The sequence below is a fragment of the Lycium barbarum genome, chromosome 1, assembly GCF_019175385.1.
Source record: "Lycium barbarum isolate Lr01 chromosome 1, ASM1917538v2, whole genome shotgun sequence".
In the NCBI taxonomy this organism is placed as follows: Eukaryota; Viridiplantae; Streptophyta; class Magnoliopsida; order Solanales; family Solanaceae; genus Lycium; species Lycium barbarum.
In genome coordinates this window covers 137,931,660-137,949,645 of record NC_083337.1, presented here as the reverse complement: position 1 = coordinate 137,949,645, position 17,986 = coordinate 137,931,660, and the positions used below count along the sequence as shown (strand labels likewise).

The 17,986-nt window shown below is 38.2% G+C and overlaps 1 protein-coding gene and 1 long non-coding RNA gene across 2 annotated transcripts; one reads left to right on the top strand and one right to left on the bottom strand.

The window, feature by feature from the left end:
- Positions 1-2,405: 2,405 nt before the first annotated feature.
- On the bottom strand, positions 2,406-4,934 carry LOC132607054 (uncharacterized). Its single transcript, XR_009570158.1, has 3 exons — positions 4,746-4,934; positions 3,811-3,861; positions 2,406-2,615 (listed from the first exon to the last, which is right to left on the bottom strand). It is a non-coding gene; the product is annotated as an uncharacterized LOC132607054 (long non-coding RNA).
- A 720-nt stretch (positions 4,935-5,654) lies between these two features.
- LOC132639347 (mitogen-activated protein kinase kinase kinase YODA-like) lies at positions 5,655-16,596 on the top strand. The gene is made up of 12 exons (XM_060355801.1): positions 5,655-5,923; positions 8,883-9,450; positions 9,632-10,369; positions 10,567-10,654; positions 10,771-10,833; positions 11,466-11,626; positions 11,721-11,796; positions 12,110-12,169; positions 12,273-12,380; positions 12,560-12,799; positions 15,202-15,293; positions 15,477-16,596. The coding sequence occupies exons 2-12, from the start codon at positions 8,894-8,896 to the stop codon at positions 15,973-15,975; spliced, it is 2,682 nt and encodes an 893-aa protein (XP_060211784.1). The 5' UTR covers positions 5,655-5,923; positions 8,883-8,893; the 3' UTR covers positions 15,976-16,596.
- Positions 16,597-17,986: the final 1,390 nt, after the last annotated feature.

The window sequence follows — 17,986 nt, the reverse complement described above, 5'->3', positions numbered from 1 at the left end:
AACAACAACGATTGGGGGCGAACCATCCGGGAAGAAACATAGTACTTGGACAGGAGATAGCTCAAACAACGATCATATTTCGAGATATTTGAAATTTTATTTAATCTCATTTAATGCATACGATCTTAGCCATGTAACAACTGAAACATGCGAGACTTCCATGTTACCACTAGCTTATCCTATAAACTCCCCGACTTCCCCTACTATTATAGACATCTGAATACACCTGATCTCATACTATTTTCATATATTCTCTGTTAATTGCATGTTCATCAAGTGTAGTGTTCTTCACTTGTATTCGGGCAACTCAATAAGATTTTCTCTTTTAATTTTATTCTCAATTATTTCAATTTAATATCCGTTTTGTTATTTTTACAACGTCATTTCCATACACACCCATTATCAAGGATTAACAAGAGATAAATAATGTTGCTTGTAACCTCATTCTTAATAATTTGATTGGTTGACCCTATCAATTGTATGTTAAGCTAAACAAGGAGAGCAAGTCAATATTCTCTCCTCGGCTTGAATGGGAACAGCAAATCTCGTGGTTGCATTCGTGGAGTGGACATTTGTTAACCAGAAAATACTGTATATATATATACACATATATATCTATAAATGCATTTTTTTTCAAAGTCACCTGTCATTTTCAAATACTAAGGTGCTCTTTGTTATCCATATCAACATCAAAGATTATCACAATATTCACTCACAGCTATAAATATACATTCCAAGAAAAGCAAAGAAGAAAAAGCCAAAATAGTCTTCGGAACGTTAGATCACTGTTAAATCTTCAGCCTACCCTTAATAAAGCAACTTGCTAATATAGAAATTTAAGAAAACAACAAAAGGAGCATTCACACATGAATCTATTCTCATTATTTCTTGATTGTAAATATAATTTACGTTTCGTTCACAATAATTAGTCTCTCTCGTTCATTTAGAACGAGCTCTTCTCTTTATCATATTTTTTTAATCTTAGCATTTTATTTTATCGAGCAACTGAAATTAATAAGGAGTGAATTTTATTTTCAACTCTATATTATGTGTATAAGTGGTTCACTTAAGTTCTTACATATTATACGAATTGAATTCATATAAAGGGATACAAAGTGTAGAAATATTTTCTCCTCATACCGGTTAAAAGTATGAGCATATGAACTGTTGTTCATCTGTATTCGGATAATAATCTGAAAAAGAGAGGAAACAATCTAAAACAGAATCTGAAAAAAAAGGAAAATAAATTCGACCCCACTGAATTCACAGTGTTTCCTTAAGGAAATTATTCCTCTCGAGTAACCGAGATTATGCAATATATCCTCTCAGGAACGAATTAACTCACCAGTGTAGGGGTACCTCAAACCCGGTTGAACGGCGAATACAAAAGACGGTAGCAAATCACACATAATATATTTGAAGTGCAGAAAGAAGGCGGAAGATAATCAAAATTTTCATAAAAATCTGAAGGGATGGCTAGATATTTATAGCCGACAACAGGTGTCTGTTAAGGAAATAAGTGTGTCTTTTCTGAAAAGACATGCCTGCAAAAATTGTCTTTTCGAAAAAGGAAACGAAATAGAACTTTCATTTCCCATTCACACCAAATACCTAACATGAACTATAATACTATATACTCTTATAAGAATTGACAAATTATTAGATACCATATTCTTCCTTTTTGAATAAAAATTCATCCCGACTTAATTTCTATATAAAACATGTATTTCAATACATAATCTTCATTTTAATATATGATTTTTTTAAAAATATCACAGGTTCAAGCCGTGGAAACAACATCTTGTAGAAATGCAGGATAAGGCTGCATACAACAGACCTTTGTGGTGCGGCCCTTCCCCGGACCCCGCACATAGCGGAAGCTTAGTGCACCGGGCTTCTCCTTTTTACTATTTGATTTAATATGAACATCAAATACAAATAAACATTTTAGTGCACCGTATTTGTCGTTTTTGTTTCTCCTTTCTTAACAGTAGTATAACATTGCTCTCATAATTTCTGGTTTCTCGATTTCTGTTACTACATGTTGTTTCTTGTAGTTCGGTTATCACATTATTTCGATGTTGTTACTTTTCCTTTCTTGAATGCTATGTATTGCTATCCTATTCGACATAACCGTATTTTCTTTTTTAAAACTGTTTTGATATGTTTTACTTGAGACGAGAATGTCACGACCCGAACTAGGGCCATGACAAGCGATCGAGCTTACCCTGCCCGATGTCCCAACTTACGTCACTTAATCCACAATATGGCGTTTTTTTTTTTTTTTTGAAAGTTGTAAACGCGATACCAAAGTCAACACGTTATTCAGAACGTCTCAAGGCGTGTTACACACATGCATACATACATGCGCCTGACATAGGGCCAGGCGAGCAAAAAAACCTTACACCAATTCTGTACGACAAAATGACGACCGACAAAACCAAACAGTACTCATGACACCCACGCTGTTCGCAGACTCCTAAAGAGTATGACTTACAAGACATATATACAAAATTATACCGAAATAAGAACAGCCTCCGGAACTAGTGGAGCTGTCTGACTTCCCAAAGCTGTCTCCCCCTAAATAGCTGGATCGCCGGGTCGCGTCCCTGGACCTGCGTGGCATGAAACGCAGCCCCCGTAAAAAGGGGGTCAGTACGAGATATGTACTGAGTATGTAAATCGATAATAAATCATAACTAGCACATAGTTTAGGGAAGAAGTGGTCGTAACCAGCCCAATATCTGCAGTCTTCGCTGATAGAAGCAGAAACGTGTACGCAAGGTCTCAACAGTCCTTAAGTAATTAACACAATCCATCCAACATATTCAAATAAGCAATGTAGTCTAACACTTTCTTTCAAGAAAATAATACGACGTAACGTACGTGCCGCTTCCGGCTCAATAATATACTATAGTAGCCCCATCGGGCAGCCGCTTCCGGCGTAATAATAATATAATAGCCCCATCGGGCAGCCGCTTCCGGCATAATAATAATATAATATAATATATAAATTAAAATAGATCGTAGATGAAAAGCAGTGGCAAAAACTCGCACCCCTTTCGGAGTGGTTTTTTTTTTTTTTGAAATTAGCATACTCAGACATAAGCTGAGGCCATAGCTCGCTCAGGCATAAGCCGAGGCCATAGCTCACTCAGTGATCAGCTGAGGCCATCGCTCACTCGGACATAAGCTGAGGCCATAGCTCGCTCAGACATGAACTGAGGCCATCGCACCCCCTTCGGAGTGGTTTTGGAAAAGGCTAGATAATAAAATATCGCACCCCCTTCGGAGTGGTTTTGAACAGTCTAAATAATAAAATATCGCACCCCCTTTGGAGTGGTTGTGAAGTCTAATTCATATTCCCTTTAGCTTGAGACCGACAATTAGTAAGTTTAAATAATAATTCCTGGTTGAAATCATTAGCAACCCACAACAAAGTTTCAATGAATCCAATTCAGCATGAAAGACTAACAACCGTACAGAACTAGGTCAAATGGAGCAATACGAGAGGTCTCGGGCCTTATTGGCCCACCTCGGGTCAAGTCGGGGTGACGCACAAAAATTTCGTGCATTAGGTCTAGTGAAGTCATCCGTGAAAGTTTCGGGGCGATCGGGTTACATTTATGCAAGTTATGGAGGTTTAACCCTTTTTCCAACAAGTGTGCTCTTTAAGGCTCAATTCTACTGAATGAATAGTGCCAAAAATCTAACTCGGATTCCTATGAACGGAATGATCCCGGAGGCTCAAATCAAGACCTAGCACAACTAAGACATGCCAAAGGAAGGAAAAGGGACAGCTTTACATACCTTTCTTGCCTTTTACGATCGCCAAGGCTCAAATCCCGTTTCGTCAAAAACCTACAAATGGTCACATTTACCAGTTACTATTCATAAGGCTTGAAGTCCCAATTTTGATTTAGGATTTGCCTACCGAAATTTCGGCAGCACCTCCCCTATAAACATAACATCCCCGAGACTTAGCTCGGCTTAAAGTATCAACACAGCAACCCAACAACAACATTCACAACAACAACAAGCATCACACAACACACAATATGGCGTAACTAGCCATCTTTCCGACATAGCGTAACATCTTTCATTCTGACCTTACATTTCCAAACTAATCTTACCATTTTCATATTCGTCACTTATCAAGGTCATTACAACATACTTCGGAGGCATATCATATCGTTTTCACCGAATATTCATAAAGTATACACAATATACAAGTTTCCTACTAAGGGCATATTTCACCCACAACTTCCAATCTTTTAGCAACATGTTCATGATATGTGTCTATCTTTCAACTACATCAATGACAACCATAATTTGCCTCTTAATACTTTCATTTCTACATTTACACAAACCATAATTAAGTTGCATAATTTCCTTTAACAACCATTTTTGCATAATAACAAGAGCCATTATTCTTCCATTCGTTTCACAATATCACAATTAACATACTAGTGAAATTTAATTCACCTTCCCTCCTAGACATAGCACCACACGGCCACACACTAAAATTTCCAACTTACACCAATTCGTTCGACTTTCATTTCTAATACAATTTCTACCATAACAATGACTAGATTTCAACAAAAAATCAACTCATCATATACATGCAACATATGCACACCCACGGCCACATGCACTTCATCCAACACACAAAATTTTCATGCTTTTCATTCATTCCCACACACTACAACATATATTTCATGATATAAAAATGGTAGAATTCTTACCTTTTCTCAACTCCTTCACTTGTCACCCAAGCTATTTTCTTGCCAAAGTAATTATACCACCTTGTAGAGAATCTTGCACTTAGTAGTATTACACAACAATTTCAATTTTTGTTGTTCAAGATTGAAGGACTAGAATTTTTTCTTTTCTTTCTTTCCTTTCTTTCTCCCTTACCCGAAACCCTCTTCTTCTTCTTTTCCTCTCAATTTCTTTTGTTTTCTTGAACCTTCTATAGGATAAGTATGACTTATATAATATAATCCATTTTGTAATTGTCACATGGAAATTAATGAATCCATGGACTTGGCCATGTTGGCCGGTTGGGCCTTCCCTTTGGGCCTCATTTTTTTTTTTTGAGTCCAACAGGCTACATTTCGTAATTCATGAGGCAAGTTTCCAAAATTCCAATTTTGCCCTTGGCCTCCTTTCGCAATTCCACACCAACGCATTCATACCAAGTAGGGTCCAAATATGGCCTTATTCATTTCAAGTCAAGTTACTTCAAATTTTTCGAATATGCGAAGATGCCGGATGTAACAGAGAATCTATTACAAACAACCTCTCTATCTCCAGAGGTAGGGCTAACTTCAACTTCAAAATTCCAAATATTTGGTATTCATCGTCAAAAGCCTACTAATAGTATTTCTTACAACGTCATTTCTAGTAAAAATTGGTCATATAAAAATCAAACCGAAAAGAAGGTACTAAATTCATTTCACCATTCAGAGCCCGTTTGGATTGGCTTATAAGTTACTTATAAGCTGTTTTCAGTTTTTTTGAGTGTTTGACTGACCAGCTTAAAGTCATTTTGTGCTTAAAATAAGCTCAAAAAAATAATTAAACCCATTTAACTTAGTTTATCTAAAAGAATAATATTTTTTTTTGAACTTATAAAGTGTTTACTGGGCATAAGCACATGAAAGAGGCTCTCAGACAACAACTGTGTAACTCCCCTATCTTCATACTTAGCTTCCCCACTCCCATTTTTACGCGATCTCTTCTAACCTTTATTTATCAAACTCAACTTACTTCATATCTCTCTCTGTCTCTCTGTTAAAATCTCAGAGATAGAGAGAGAGAGAGAGTGACATTTCTAGGGTTTTGTGTGAGTTGATTTCATAGGTTAAATCTGAAGTGAGATTGTTTTATGCTTGCGATGTGATAATTAAGCAGTTTAAAGGTGAGTTTTTATGGTAATATTGCTTTACTTTTAGTAAAATTTCTGGTTGTTGTGATGTTTTAATCTGTGGTGTAATTACCTGGTGTATTTGTAGTGTTTTAGATCTGTGCGGAAATGTTGTGTTTTTAGGATTCAATATCGAAAATTGAAGTATGAATGAAATGATTTGAGATCAGTAGGATCACTTCACTTCCCTTTTTTTTTTTTTTTTTTTTTTGGCATGCAAGGAAATAGAGGCAAGTGAAAGATGGAAAGAAGAGTGAAAATGAAAATATTTAATATTTTTGTCGCCGCGTACGCGTTGGCTGGAAGAATTAAGAGACATATGTTCATAGGCCAATGTGGACAGAGTTAGGCGGTATATGTGCTGGTGGGAGGTAATAGATACTTGAAGGATTAGTTGAGGTGTGCTCAAGCTGTTAGGACGTTGTTATTAAAAAAAAAAGTTAAAACTTTTGGTGCCATTTCTAAAGACCAAAGAAAAAGAAAAGAAAGCAGAAACATGGAAGAGTACTCTACTAGTTATATCAAGAAGACTTGGTCCTCCCTGCTCCAAGTCTTGACATTTTTCAGTGTTGAAATATAGATATCCAAAATTATCTTGGAAATTCTCTAATGGATTTTTTTAGGGGTAAAATCTTACGCTCGATAATTGCATCAAAGCGTTTATAAGTTCCAATAGGGAGGGAAGAGGGGGGGAGGGGGGGGGGGGCGCTACAATCATCATTGGGTAGGAAAGGTCTACTCAAGTTTATCTCATGAACCTTTTGTTGTGGGTGAGTTGAAAGTTCTCAAGTCCGATGACTGTAGGCACCCAAAGGTGTAACCTATTGGTCAATGAAGGGGGTGCAGACCATAGAGATCAATGTTTAAATCCCAACAGACACCAAAAAAAAAAACAACTAGGTGATTTCTTCCCATGTGCTTAAGTCTTGGTGAGTAGGGTTACCTGGTACCTGTGCTGGTGGGAGGTAACAGATTATGTTGCTTGGAATCTTCAAATTCCTAGCCGCACCCGTGTCGGCACGACATGGATGTGTGATCCACACCGGATTAGGTCAACTTACCTTGGGTGCTTCACTGCTTTGACTATAGCTATGACCAGGAAATATAGATTGATTGGGTATTTAGTTTGATTTTTGGGTTTATGTCGTATATATCTAGTTATATAAAGTATGAGAATCTTTTGTTATTACACGAGATATCTTAGGAATAAAATCTAGGTGTTTATAAAGAATTAAATTTTATTAGTTTAGTTCAATAGCTTTAATTAATCGAGATATATACCTTATATGTCATAATATACATTTATTGGCTGTATCCCAACATGCGTATCTGCACTCGGACGTAGCCCCGAATCCTAAAATTTATATGATAAAAACATGGCCTTTAGATCCGCACCCTTATCGGATACCAGCACCATAGTGCGAGCAACTTTGGTAGAAGGTACTCGGTGGAATAATCGGGGTGCGCGCAAGTTGGCTCCAACACCACAGTTATTAAAAAAAAAAGTCTGGCAATTGTAGATCTTTAAAGTGGAAAAATCAGAAAAATTGGAGTAGAAGCAGGTGGAGTGGTCTAATTTTTGAATCTTTTTCTCCAAAGATGTATGAGTGCATTTTGGGGTCTTGTGGGAAAGAAGTAAATTCTTGATTCCTCGTTTGCGAGATTGGTGGTGGAAGGAAGTTGTTTCACTAAACTGGTTCATTGGGGTCTATCTTAAATACACTTTCTATTTTGTTTCTAATAGATTTTTCTTTAGAGAAAGATGTCTAATGTGTTGCACGGACTCTTCAAAAATAGTGCGTGTCGGATACTCCAAAAGTAGTGCATTTTTGGAGAATCCGACACGGGTGCGGCAACGAAAGTGAAGAGTCCGCGCAACTTACTCTAATGGAATTTTAGAAACTTCCTTCCGTAAAAGGAATTTTTTTATGCTGACAGAATAAAGGTGCTAAGTTACCTGGAAAAAGTAAATACACTGATAAGGTGCAAAGTTAAGGTGTTACAATTCAAACTCTTCTAAACATTAAATTGTGATGAAACAATCATCTAACCTAGACAATAGGGAGGTGAAACAAGTTGTGGTCGTCTCGTTTTAGCTATGCTAATCCAGAATCTTAATGACTTGGCACTACTTGATTCTCCATGTTATCCTTTGTCAGGAAAGTGACTTAATTGGATTTTCACGGTTGTATTACAATGGTGGCTGCTCTAATCTAAGTTGCTCGGACTCTTCACTTTTGGTGCCGCACCGTGTCGACACGACATGGGTGTGGGATCCTTACCGGATATGGTCAACCGATTCTGGATACTTTGACCAAAATCAACGGAGAAACTCTGGACAAATTAATCAAAACAAAAGTGAAATTGAAGAAAATGGAACACCTTGTATATAGAAATTTCTATGTCTGTCCTTTTCATTTTATCTCCTTCTGGGATTCTCCTCTTGATCAATATTTTCTCCGTGAAATACCTTGTATGTTTTTCACATAATGTCTCATAATTTAAACATATTTTTATAACTCTATTTTTAGCTATTTAAATTGTTGTAGCCGAATCCCCGCACCCGTATCCGTAATTGGATCCGTACCCCCAAATCTTAAATTAACCTCTAGATCCACACCCGTATCAGACACCCGCACCTGGGTCCAAGCAACTTAGGCTCTAGTTGACTGATTCTATCATTTATAACTGCTCCTTTGGTTTCTAATAACTTGTTAGGAGTCTCTGTTTGGGAATATCTTTGAGAAAATATTATCTTCAGAAGTTTCTATTGAAAAAAAAATAGGAGATCATAACTTACATATAGTGACAGATCACTTCAACTATTGCTCCAGTTCTCATGATGTCATCTTTCTCTCTCCTCTGCTTCGCATATGTGTTGTCATATAGTAAGTCTAGCTTGTTGAAAGAATTTGTTTTAGTGGATTGTTTATTGGTTTCGTATATCTTTTAGCACTGGAAAATATGCCTTCATGGTGGGGAAAGTCATCTTCGAAGGAAGCAAAGAAGAAAGCGACCAAAGAGAGTTTTATTGATGCATTGCAACGCAAGTTTAAGAGTCCAGCTGAAGCTAAGTCTCCGAGTAAATCAGGAGGATCTCGAAGACACATCAGTGACATTGCTTCTGAGAAGGGTTCTCAGTCCCAAGCACAGTCAAGGTCGTCGTCACCTTCCAAGCATGTCGCGAGATGTCAAAGCTTTGCTGAAAGAGCTCCAGCCCAACCACTTCCACTTCCAGGTTTGCCACCAGCAAGTGTAGTCCGGACAGACTCTGGAATCAGTCAATCAGCAAAACCCAGAGTAGAGAAGGGCACAAGGCCATCCCTGTTTCTGCCTCTCCCAAAGCCTGCATGCATCAGGCACAGACTGGACCCTGCAGATGCCGATGGAGAGCTTGTCTTTGCATCAATTTCAAGTGAGTGCTCTATTGAGAGTGATGATCCTACTGATTCACGCCAACGTAGTCCACTAGCATTTGATTATGAAACTGGTAACCGGACTGCCTTGGGTAGCCCTCCAAGGTAAGCAAATGCTGAAGGTCACTTAAATGAAGTGTATTAAAAAATGTATTCTTTTGACTGCTAAAGTATTTAATTTCTTTTCTTATTTGAAACAATTCATTTCTCTTGTTAGTTTGCGCTTTCTTTTGCTAACTATACCAACCTGGTTGACATAATTTATTTTTCTTTTTTGGTTTCAAAGATTGGCTGTTAAGGATCAATCTGCTGTTGGACAAATAAGCACAAAAGAGGCAACTGGACCAGTTAATCTTTCTCCAAGTGGACGTGTCTCTTCTCAATCTCCTAAGAGACGACCCTTAAATAGCCACTTGCCCAGTATACAAATCCCTTCTTATGGTGCCCTCTGCAGTGCTCCTGATAGTTCTATATCAAGTCCTTCTAGAAGTCCAATGAGAGCTGCTGCCTGCGAGCAAGTTAGTAGTTCTACTTTTTGGGCAGGGAAGACTTACCCGGATCTTCCTTTACTTGGATCTGGCCATTGTTCAAGCCCAGGGTCTGGTCAGAATTCTGGGCATAATTCCATGGGAGGAGATATGGTAGGACAATTGTTTTGGCAGCCTAGTAGAGGGAGCCCAGAGTACTCTCCAATTCCTAGTCCCAGGATGACAAGTCCTGGACCTAGCTCAAGAATTCACAGTGGCGCTGTCACACCTATTCATCCTAGGGCTGGAGGTGGAGCATCTGAACTGCAGAATAGTTGGCCTGATGATGCAAAACCAGAAAGTCATCCTTTGCCTCGTCCTCCCTTAACAATTTCTAACTCTTCACCCTTTTCTCATTCCAATTCAGTTGCAACATCTCCCTCAGTGCCACGAAGCCCTGGTAGAGCAGAGAATCTTTCTAGCCCTGGCTCTCGCTGGAAAAAGGGGAAGTTGCTTGGTAGAGGCACATTTGGGCATGTTTATGTTGGTTTTAATAGGTATATTAATACGGTCAGCACTTGATTTTCTTTTGTTTCCTATTTCATTGTGTGGGGCCTTTTCAAGTGAACAAGAAACTCAATCTTTACATATTGCCTTGTCAAAGATTGATTGCTGATGTCCTAGTTTAATGCTTGGCCATCTTATCCCAGAAAAAAGGGGGAAAATTAATGCTTAGCCATGTGTGTGCTTACAGTGATAGTGGAGAAATGTGTGCAATGAAGGAGGTGACCCTATTTTCAGATGATGCAAAGTCGAAAGAAAGTGCAAAGCAGTTGGCACAGGTAGGTTTACCATATAAGTAGCAGTCTGCTAGGTCTTATTTTCTTGGACAGCCTGGAGTTTTGTATTCCTGATGTGCTCATATTTGACTATGGTCTCCTATTCATGTAATTTGCAGGAGATTGCATTGTTGAGCCGATTAAGACATCCAAATATTGTCCAGTATTATGGCTCAGAGATGGTCAGTTTTCAAAAGTTAATTGATTTCTAGATGTTCCAATTAGAGTTTTTATTTTAATTTCTGGTGAGGAACATGTCATAGTGCCAACACTATTAGCTTTATATTTTAATTTCTGGTGAGGAACATGTCACCGTGATTCTCCTTATTCGTAGTATTAGTTAGTAATCGCGTAGATTCTTTTCTTTGAGGTGTACTACTATCTGTTTCTTCTTTTGCTTTTATCTTGCTACTTTGTTGCCATATTCTTCTTGATATCATGCTTCAAATCCTTTTTTTCTCTCGAGCCGAGGGTCTATCGGAAACAGCCTCCCTACCCCACAAAGGTAGGGGTAAGGTCTGGGTACATCCTACCCTCCCCGGACCCCAATTGTGAGAATACACTGGGTATGTTGTTGTTGTTGGACATGTCACAGTGCCAACACTGTTAGTAAGGTTAACAGACTTCAAATTGTTCCAGAGTATTGGTTTCTTATTCTATTTTTGTAATAGCTAACTCCAAAGCTTAGTCATTAGATTAAGGAGTAGAAGGTAAAAACTATAGGGCTTTTCATTCGAGTTATATACGTGTTTCCGTTCATAAGTTCCAATAATCTTTTAGCTTGCTCTTCTTCTGACTTGTTTTCCTCAATCAGGTTACTGATAAACTATATATCTACTTGGAATATGTATCTGGTGGGTCCATTTATAAGCTTTTACAAGACTATGGTCCATTTGGAGAAACAGCAATCCGTAGTTACACTCAGCAAATTTTATCGGGGCTTGCGTTTTTACATGCTAAAAACACTGTGCATAGGTACACCAATTTCTTTAGTTGGATTATTTTTGTGATATCACCCTTTCCTTGACCTGTATGCACTGATAACCTGACAACATCTGCACTTTTGCAGAGATATTAAAGGGGCAAATATTCTCGTTGATCCAAATGGGCGCATAAAGTTGGCAGACTTCGGAATGGCCAAGCACGTAAGTTTAAGCATAGGCTTTTAACTGCATTATTTAGTAAGATGATGCCAATTGCTATGAAGGTCGTAAATAATTGGAAATATCATGTGGCATCTAATCTTCTAATTAGACTAGCACTGTCGGAATGGATAAAAAATGTTCTAGTTTTATGCTTTGTGGCATTACACTTCATTCCTTATTTTTGGAAGGATTAAGTAGGATTTGATCCATTAAGATTTGCATTTGGTACCTGGAAAACCATATAAGCTTTGCCATCAAAGTTGAGCTGCATTCATGGAGCTGGGTCTTTAATTGTTCAATTACAAATTTGCAGATCACTGGGCAATCCTGCCCATTATCATTCAAAGGAAGCCCTTACTGGATGGCACCTGAGGTTAGAATATGCTTTAGGCATTTTGACGATTTGTGTGCTGTGCACCTCCATTGTCAATACTTATACTGTAACATGTAAAATCATCTCTTCATAATTGGCTCAGGTAATAAAGCACACTAGTGGCTGCAACCTTGCTGTTGATGTATGGAGTCTTGGATGCACCGTCTTAGAAATGGCTACGTCAAAGCCTCCTTGGAGCCAATATGAAGGGGTAAGCAATTTTGGCCTGGAGAAGCTTAATAGGAGCATCTCTTTACTTTTCTTTTTTTCCTGAACTTTGTTGGAAGGTGGGACTTTTTGCCTTGGTAAATTTTGGACTATCAAGTTTTACAATACCAGTTCATTCCCTTGACCTGTATTATGTGGTGTTTGATGTCATATGGCCCAAAGGTTGCTGCCATGTTTAAGATTGGGAATAGTAAAGAACTCCCAGCAATACCGGAAGACCTTTCAGAGGAGGGAAAAGATTTTGTGAGGAAGTGTTTGCAGCGTGAGCCGCGAAATCGTCCTACTGCTGCTGAGCTATTGGAGCATCCTTTTGTAAAAGATGCTGCTCCTCTGGAAAAGCCAAATATATTTTCTGCATCTTTCGATCTTCCATGTGCTGCTGCAAATGGGATAAAACCTCTGGTACATTATCTGTTTATCTTGATCTTTTTGCTTTTATTAAGACATTTGGGAAACTTCCGTCATGAAACATGACATACTTGCTCCTAATGATGCTTGTGTAAATGCTTTTAATGATTTCTCTTCTTTTGTTCTAAAACCATAAACAATTATTAGTATTAGCAATTGGTTGAGCAAAATAAACTGATTGGTTACGCATTTTCAGTAGTCAGGCTTTTGTCACTGAGTTCTGCCGACATATTCTCGTAAGTCTTCTGTTGAGTTAGATTCATATGCGTATGAATGTTGACATTCATCTAGTAGTCGATCCTGTAATCATACAGTAAAAGTTTTTAAATTTTTTATTTATAATAATGGTGAGGTAATTTTATTAATAATGACGTACCAATAAGGTACCTTAGCATATTACAGTAAGAGTAATTTTGGACAGTTGCATGAAATTACAGAGTAATTAACTAATTCAGACAGTTGCAAGGAAGCTACCTAGATTCTTGAAATAAGGTTGCTTACTCTGGACTGGTAGATGATTTGACTGGGACGTCGATATTATCAAGATTTAGGATTATTTGTTCGTACAGTTCACAGCACTTTCGTAGTGCTCCATGTTTTGTGAATTTAATTTATATCTTACCGATCAAAAAGGCTTAGGATTGCACTCTTGCATGCTTTTCTTGCTCTGGGCCAAATTAATATGTTCTAGAGTTCGTTTTGGCTTATTTTTAGAAGTCAGGTTAATAAAGAGACAAGGTGTTTAGGGACACTACAATGTTTCCATTTCTTGGGCATCACCAAGTAGTTTAATTATCTTTTAGGCAGGATAGTGAATCAGGAGAGGAAGTTTTAACTTGTTGACCATTTGGGCTGGTGCTCTGAACTGTCTTAGAAAGGATTTTTCTTTTTCAGAGACTAACAAACTAAAGTTCATTTTGATGGTGGAGGAAGCTTCAAAAATGAAAAACTTAATCGCTCTCCCGCTCTAATGAAAAACTTAATCCCTCTCCAGCTCTGTTTGCTTTGCCTCTTTTCCCACTTACTTTTTTTTTTTTTTTTTTGAGGTAAAGGTAACTTTATATTCACACAAAACTCATCATTCAAAAGTGATGAGGTGGGATCTTACAACCCACAGTGGGCAGATGTTATCTTCCAAAAAAATAAAACTTTACAGTTGTCCTATGAAATGAACTAAAGTTTCTACTTCCCCCACCATATCTTGTTTACACCAAAAGTAAAGTAGACTGAGACATTTCATCTTGATCTTCTGATTGTTGTTGCTTGTCCCATCAAAACATCTTGCATTTCTTTCTTTCCATAAAGTCCACCAAATGCATGCTGGGATACTCTTTCCACCAGTCTTCCTTAGCCCCTCTTCTTGCAATTCCTTTCCAGCTGCTCAACAATCCAAAAGTGGTCTTGGGCATTACCCAACTCACCCCAAGTATACACAAGAACATGTTCCACAGATTTACAGCTGTTTTGCAATGCAAAAACAAATGACCATTGACCTCTGCTTCTTAATCCCACATAAAACACCTCGAGCAAATCTCTGTACCTCTTCTTTGTAAAGCTTCATGAGTTAAGCAAGCTCTTCTGACCACTAGCCATGTTAAACAGGATACCTTATTAGGGACTTTGACCTTCCAAATTAGCTTCCAAGGCCACTTTACTAGAATAAAAACGAAGAAGGATAATGAAGCCACTGAATGTGCATAACATAAGGATGTCTCAGGGTAAATGGCATCTCTTTTGTCCTTGCCTTCCCTTGAGTTTAATTGCATGCTGCTAATGCTTTTGCACAATTCAACCTCAAGTTAGATCAATGAGATGAGATGTCCGTAGCTTCTTCACGCAAAAGAGAATAAGTAGTGCTGGAATATCAGCAAAATGTGAACACCACGCCCAACCTCGGAAAAGAAGAGACCATCGGAGAAATGGCAGAATATGGCTATATTTAACATGTTTTCAGCTCTTTTTTTAATAATAAAAACAAATTATGGTTTGAGCTGTGATTATAGATATCAAGCAATTGAGACTGAGCATCCTGGTGCTGAATGTGCGAAATGAAGATGCATCTTCATGCCAATTTGCTTATCGTTAGATTTGATCTCTTAGTTCCAGCACATTGCAAAAGGGGGCATGTCCTCCTTAAAACAGGTGATAATTATTGGTCCCATATTAGATTGGTTTTAGGAATAAAGACTGAAACCCTGTTAAAGACGTACAACAAATCCTTGAGGTGTGAAGGTATGCAAATTGTAATTCCAAGTGAACTTCTCAATTTGCAGAATTAATCTGTAACATATTGATGACATTAAAATAATAGGTTGACCTGGCTCAGTTTCTTTATTTTGGAATTTTGTGCTCTTGGGTTGATATTCACTGCTGTGTTCTTTACAACTTTGTTTTAGGGCATGGGATCTGCAAGAAATTGTCCTACGCCAGAATCAGAAAGGCTTGCTATCCACTCATCCAGAGCGTCAAAATCTAATTTTCGCTGCAGGTCCTTTTTCTCTTGATTACTTAAACTTCAAAATTGCCGTCTGATTCATTCTTGAGAAAATTCTAAATAGGAAAGAAGTTCCCATTAAATTTGTAATTTTCTCATCTCAACATACTTGGAGTAAAAGAAAACTGCATGACAATAGTATCGTGCTTACGATAACTGACCTTTTTTTTTGTTCAGTGATATCCACATTCCGAGGAACATATCTTGCCCTGTCTCCCCAATAGGTAGTCCTCTTTTACATCCAAGGTCGCCTCAAAACCTAAATGGGAGGATGTCTCCCTCGCCTATATCCAGCCCTCTCAACACGTCTGGCTCATCAACACCAATATCTGGAGGGAATGGTGCTATCCCATTTCGTTACATTAATCAGTCAGTTTACTTGCAAGAGGCTAGAACAGCTCCAAATAGTCCCTATACAAATGGCCCTTCTTACTGGGATCCTGATGTTTTACGAGGGACGCCATCAGGATCTCATGCTTTCCAAGAATTGGCATCCATTGAATATGATGCTCTGGGAAAGCAGTTTGGGAGGCCTGCCACAGGAGAACTTTCCAATGCGCAATCAGCCTTGGCCAATAGGGTGTCACAGCAACTTTTGAGGGATCACGTGAAATCGATTTCTTCAGTAGATCTCAATCCATGCCCTCCCTTGGCAGGTCGCACAGGTGGAGCATGATATGTATATCGGACATAATAGTCATGGAAAGCTCCAAAGTTTCATTGTTTACTGGTTTTCTGTGTAAATCTGCTTTGTCTTTGCACGTTTGGAGGAAGTAATTTTGTGCAGTAAGGATTTCTTAAGAGGAGAAACTAGGAAATGGAGTGGCATCTTGGCAGAACTTCATTATCTATTGTCAGATTGATCAACATGATTGCTTTCACTTGCTCTTTGGATCTAGTGGTTCCAAGATGAGACACTTCCAGTGAGAATATGTTGACCCTCTGTCACTAATAGCATCTCTTGAAATTATAGCAGCTTGTCCAAATACGTGTTCCTGATTGGACTTGATAACTAACATGAGCCACAGACTAATGATTCATTTGCTTTTGGAGGTTGGCTTCCAGTTATTCAGTGTATAGCTGATCCTTCATGAAGACATTAATGGCACCAAACTTGTATATTTATGCTGTCCCATAGAAGATAGAAAAGAGTAAGCCTGGAACTGAAGCGGGATGAAACCTTTTTCGTTTTTTTTCCTTTCCCCTTTCCGAGCGGGATTCCTGTACAGCAAACAATTAACTGGAATATTCCTGGTACTGTTGATTGAACAATCAGAGGAAGATTTTTCTTTCTGTATTCTGCTGCTTTAATGCTGTAGGTGATATCTCTCTGAGTTTAGATCTTGTCTTGGATGCACACATATGTGGCCTATCTACTGTTGTCTGATTTGCAGTTGCATCCCCAGTGGATTATAGGCATTGAATTTCAAGTTAAATGGTATTGTGATGATATTTGGTACATAATCTACTTGGAGATTTAACCCGCAAGGGTGGCTCAGTTGGTTGAGCACGGGGCTTTCATAATGGAAGTCTCAGGTTCGAAACCCCCTGCCTACGACAGCAGGAGATTTGCCTTCTGAGTCGAGCTCGTCGCACCGGGCTTGCCTATGCGGGTTACCTCTACTATGTGGTTTGCAAGCTAATGCACAGGAGCTAGGTTTACCCTGTGCGCACCCGAAGGGTAGCGGCTGTGGGTTCCCATGTCATCAAAAAAAAAAAATCTACTTGGAGATTTATATCTAGCGTCATGCATGCACTATCATAAGGTATTATTACCGCCTACCTTCCTAGTTTTCCTATACATTATTGTTGGAATTTTGTGTTTCATTCAAGCGTAATGACAGTCTCTACTCATTAACTAGGCACATAGAGAGCACCTTTAGAAACTATAATTACATATGAACAGCCTGGGGTAGTGCAATTGGAACTTTAAAAAAACATTACACAATGTCATGTTTATTGAGGTCAAGGTCCATGATTTGACATGTGCAGTGTTGAACGGGACCGACTGTAGAGTCATTAACGACACACCTAGCAAAGGAATTAGGATTATATTGGTGGTTAGAAGGAAAATTGTATCTTATTGGACTACATCTAATAAATCCCCCACTCCAAGTATATGTCTAGTTCTTTCTAGGTGTCCAAATTACTTAAAATGTACTCTCGAAAAAGTTATCATAAGTACTTGGCGATTTTAAAGTTTGGTAAGATTTCAGGTTTGCTAATATGAAATTTAGGATGAAAATATATGATTAGTCATTCACCTCTTTATCGTATGTCTTAGCATTGCAATTTGCAATAACCCACCCATTACCATTCTTATAAGTTTTGTATTCCCTCTTTTCTTTTGTTAGGAGTTAATCTATTATTAGTCCATGTGTCGAAGATGAGGGAGTTAGACGTTCTCTGAACGTACATTTCCTTGTGGTATATATTGTTTCTTAATTGGTTGCAATTGACGATTGCGTCTTTTATAAGAATCTGTGTCCATGTGGAATTACGACTACCTTTGTCTAGAAAAGAGCATTTCACATCCAAATTTTTAATTACGACTACCTTTGTCTACAAGCCTACAAGTCAATATTGTGAAGAACAAAAATATTATATCACCAAAATATATTGTGAAGGTCAGCAAATTCTATAACAAAATCGTCGATATCTATGAGCAGATCATCAGCCCAATTGAT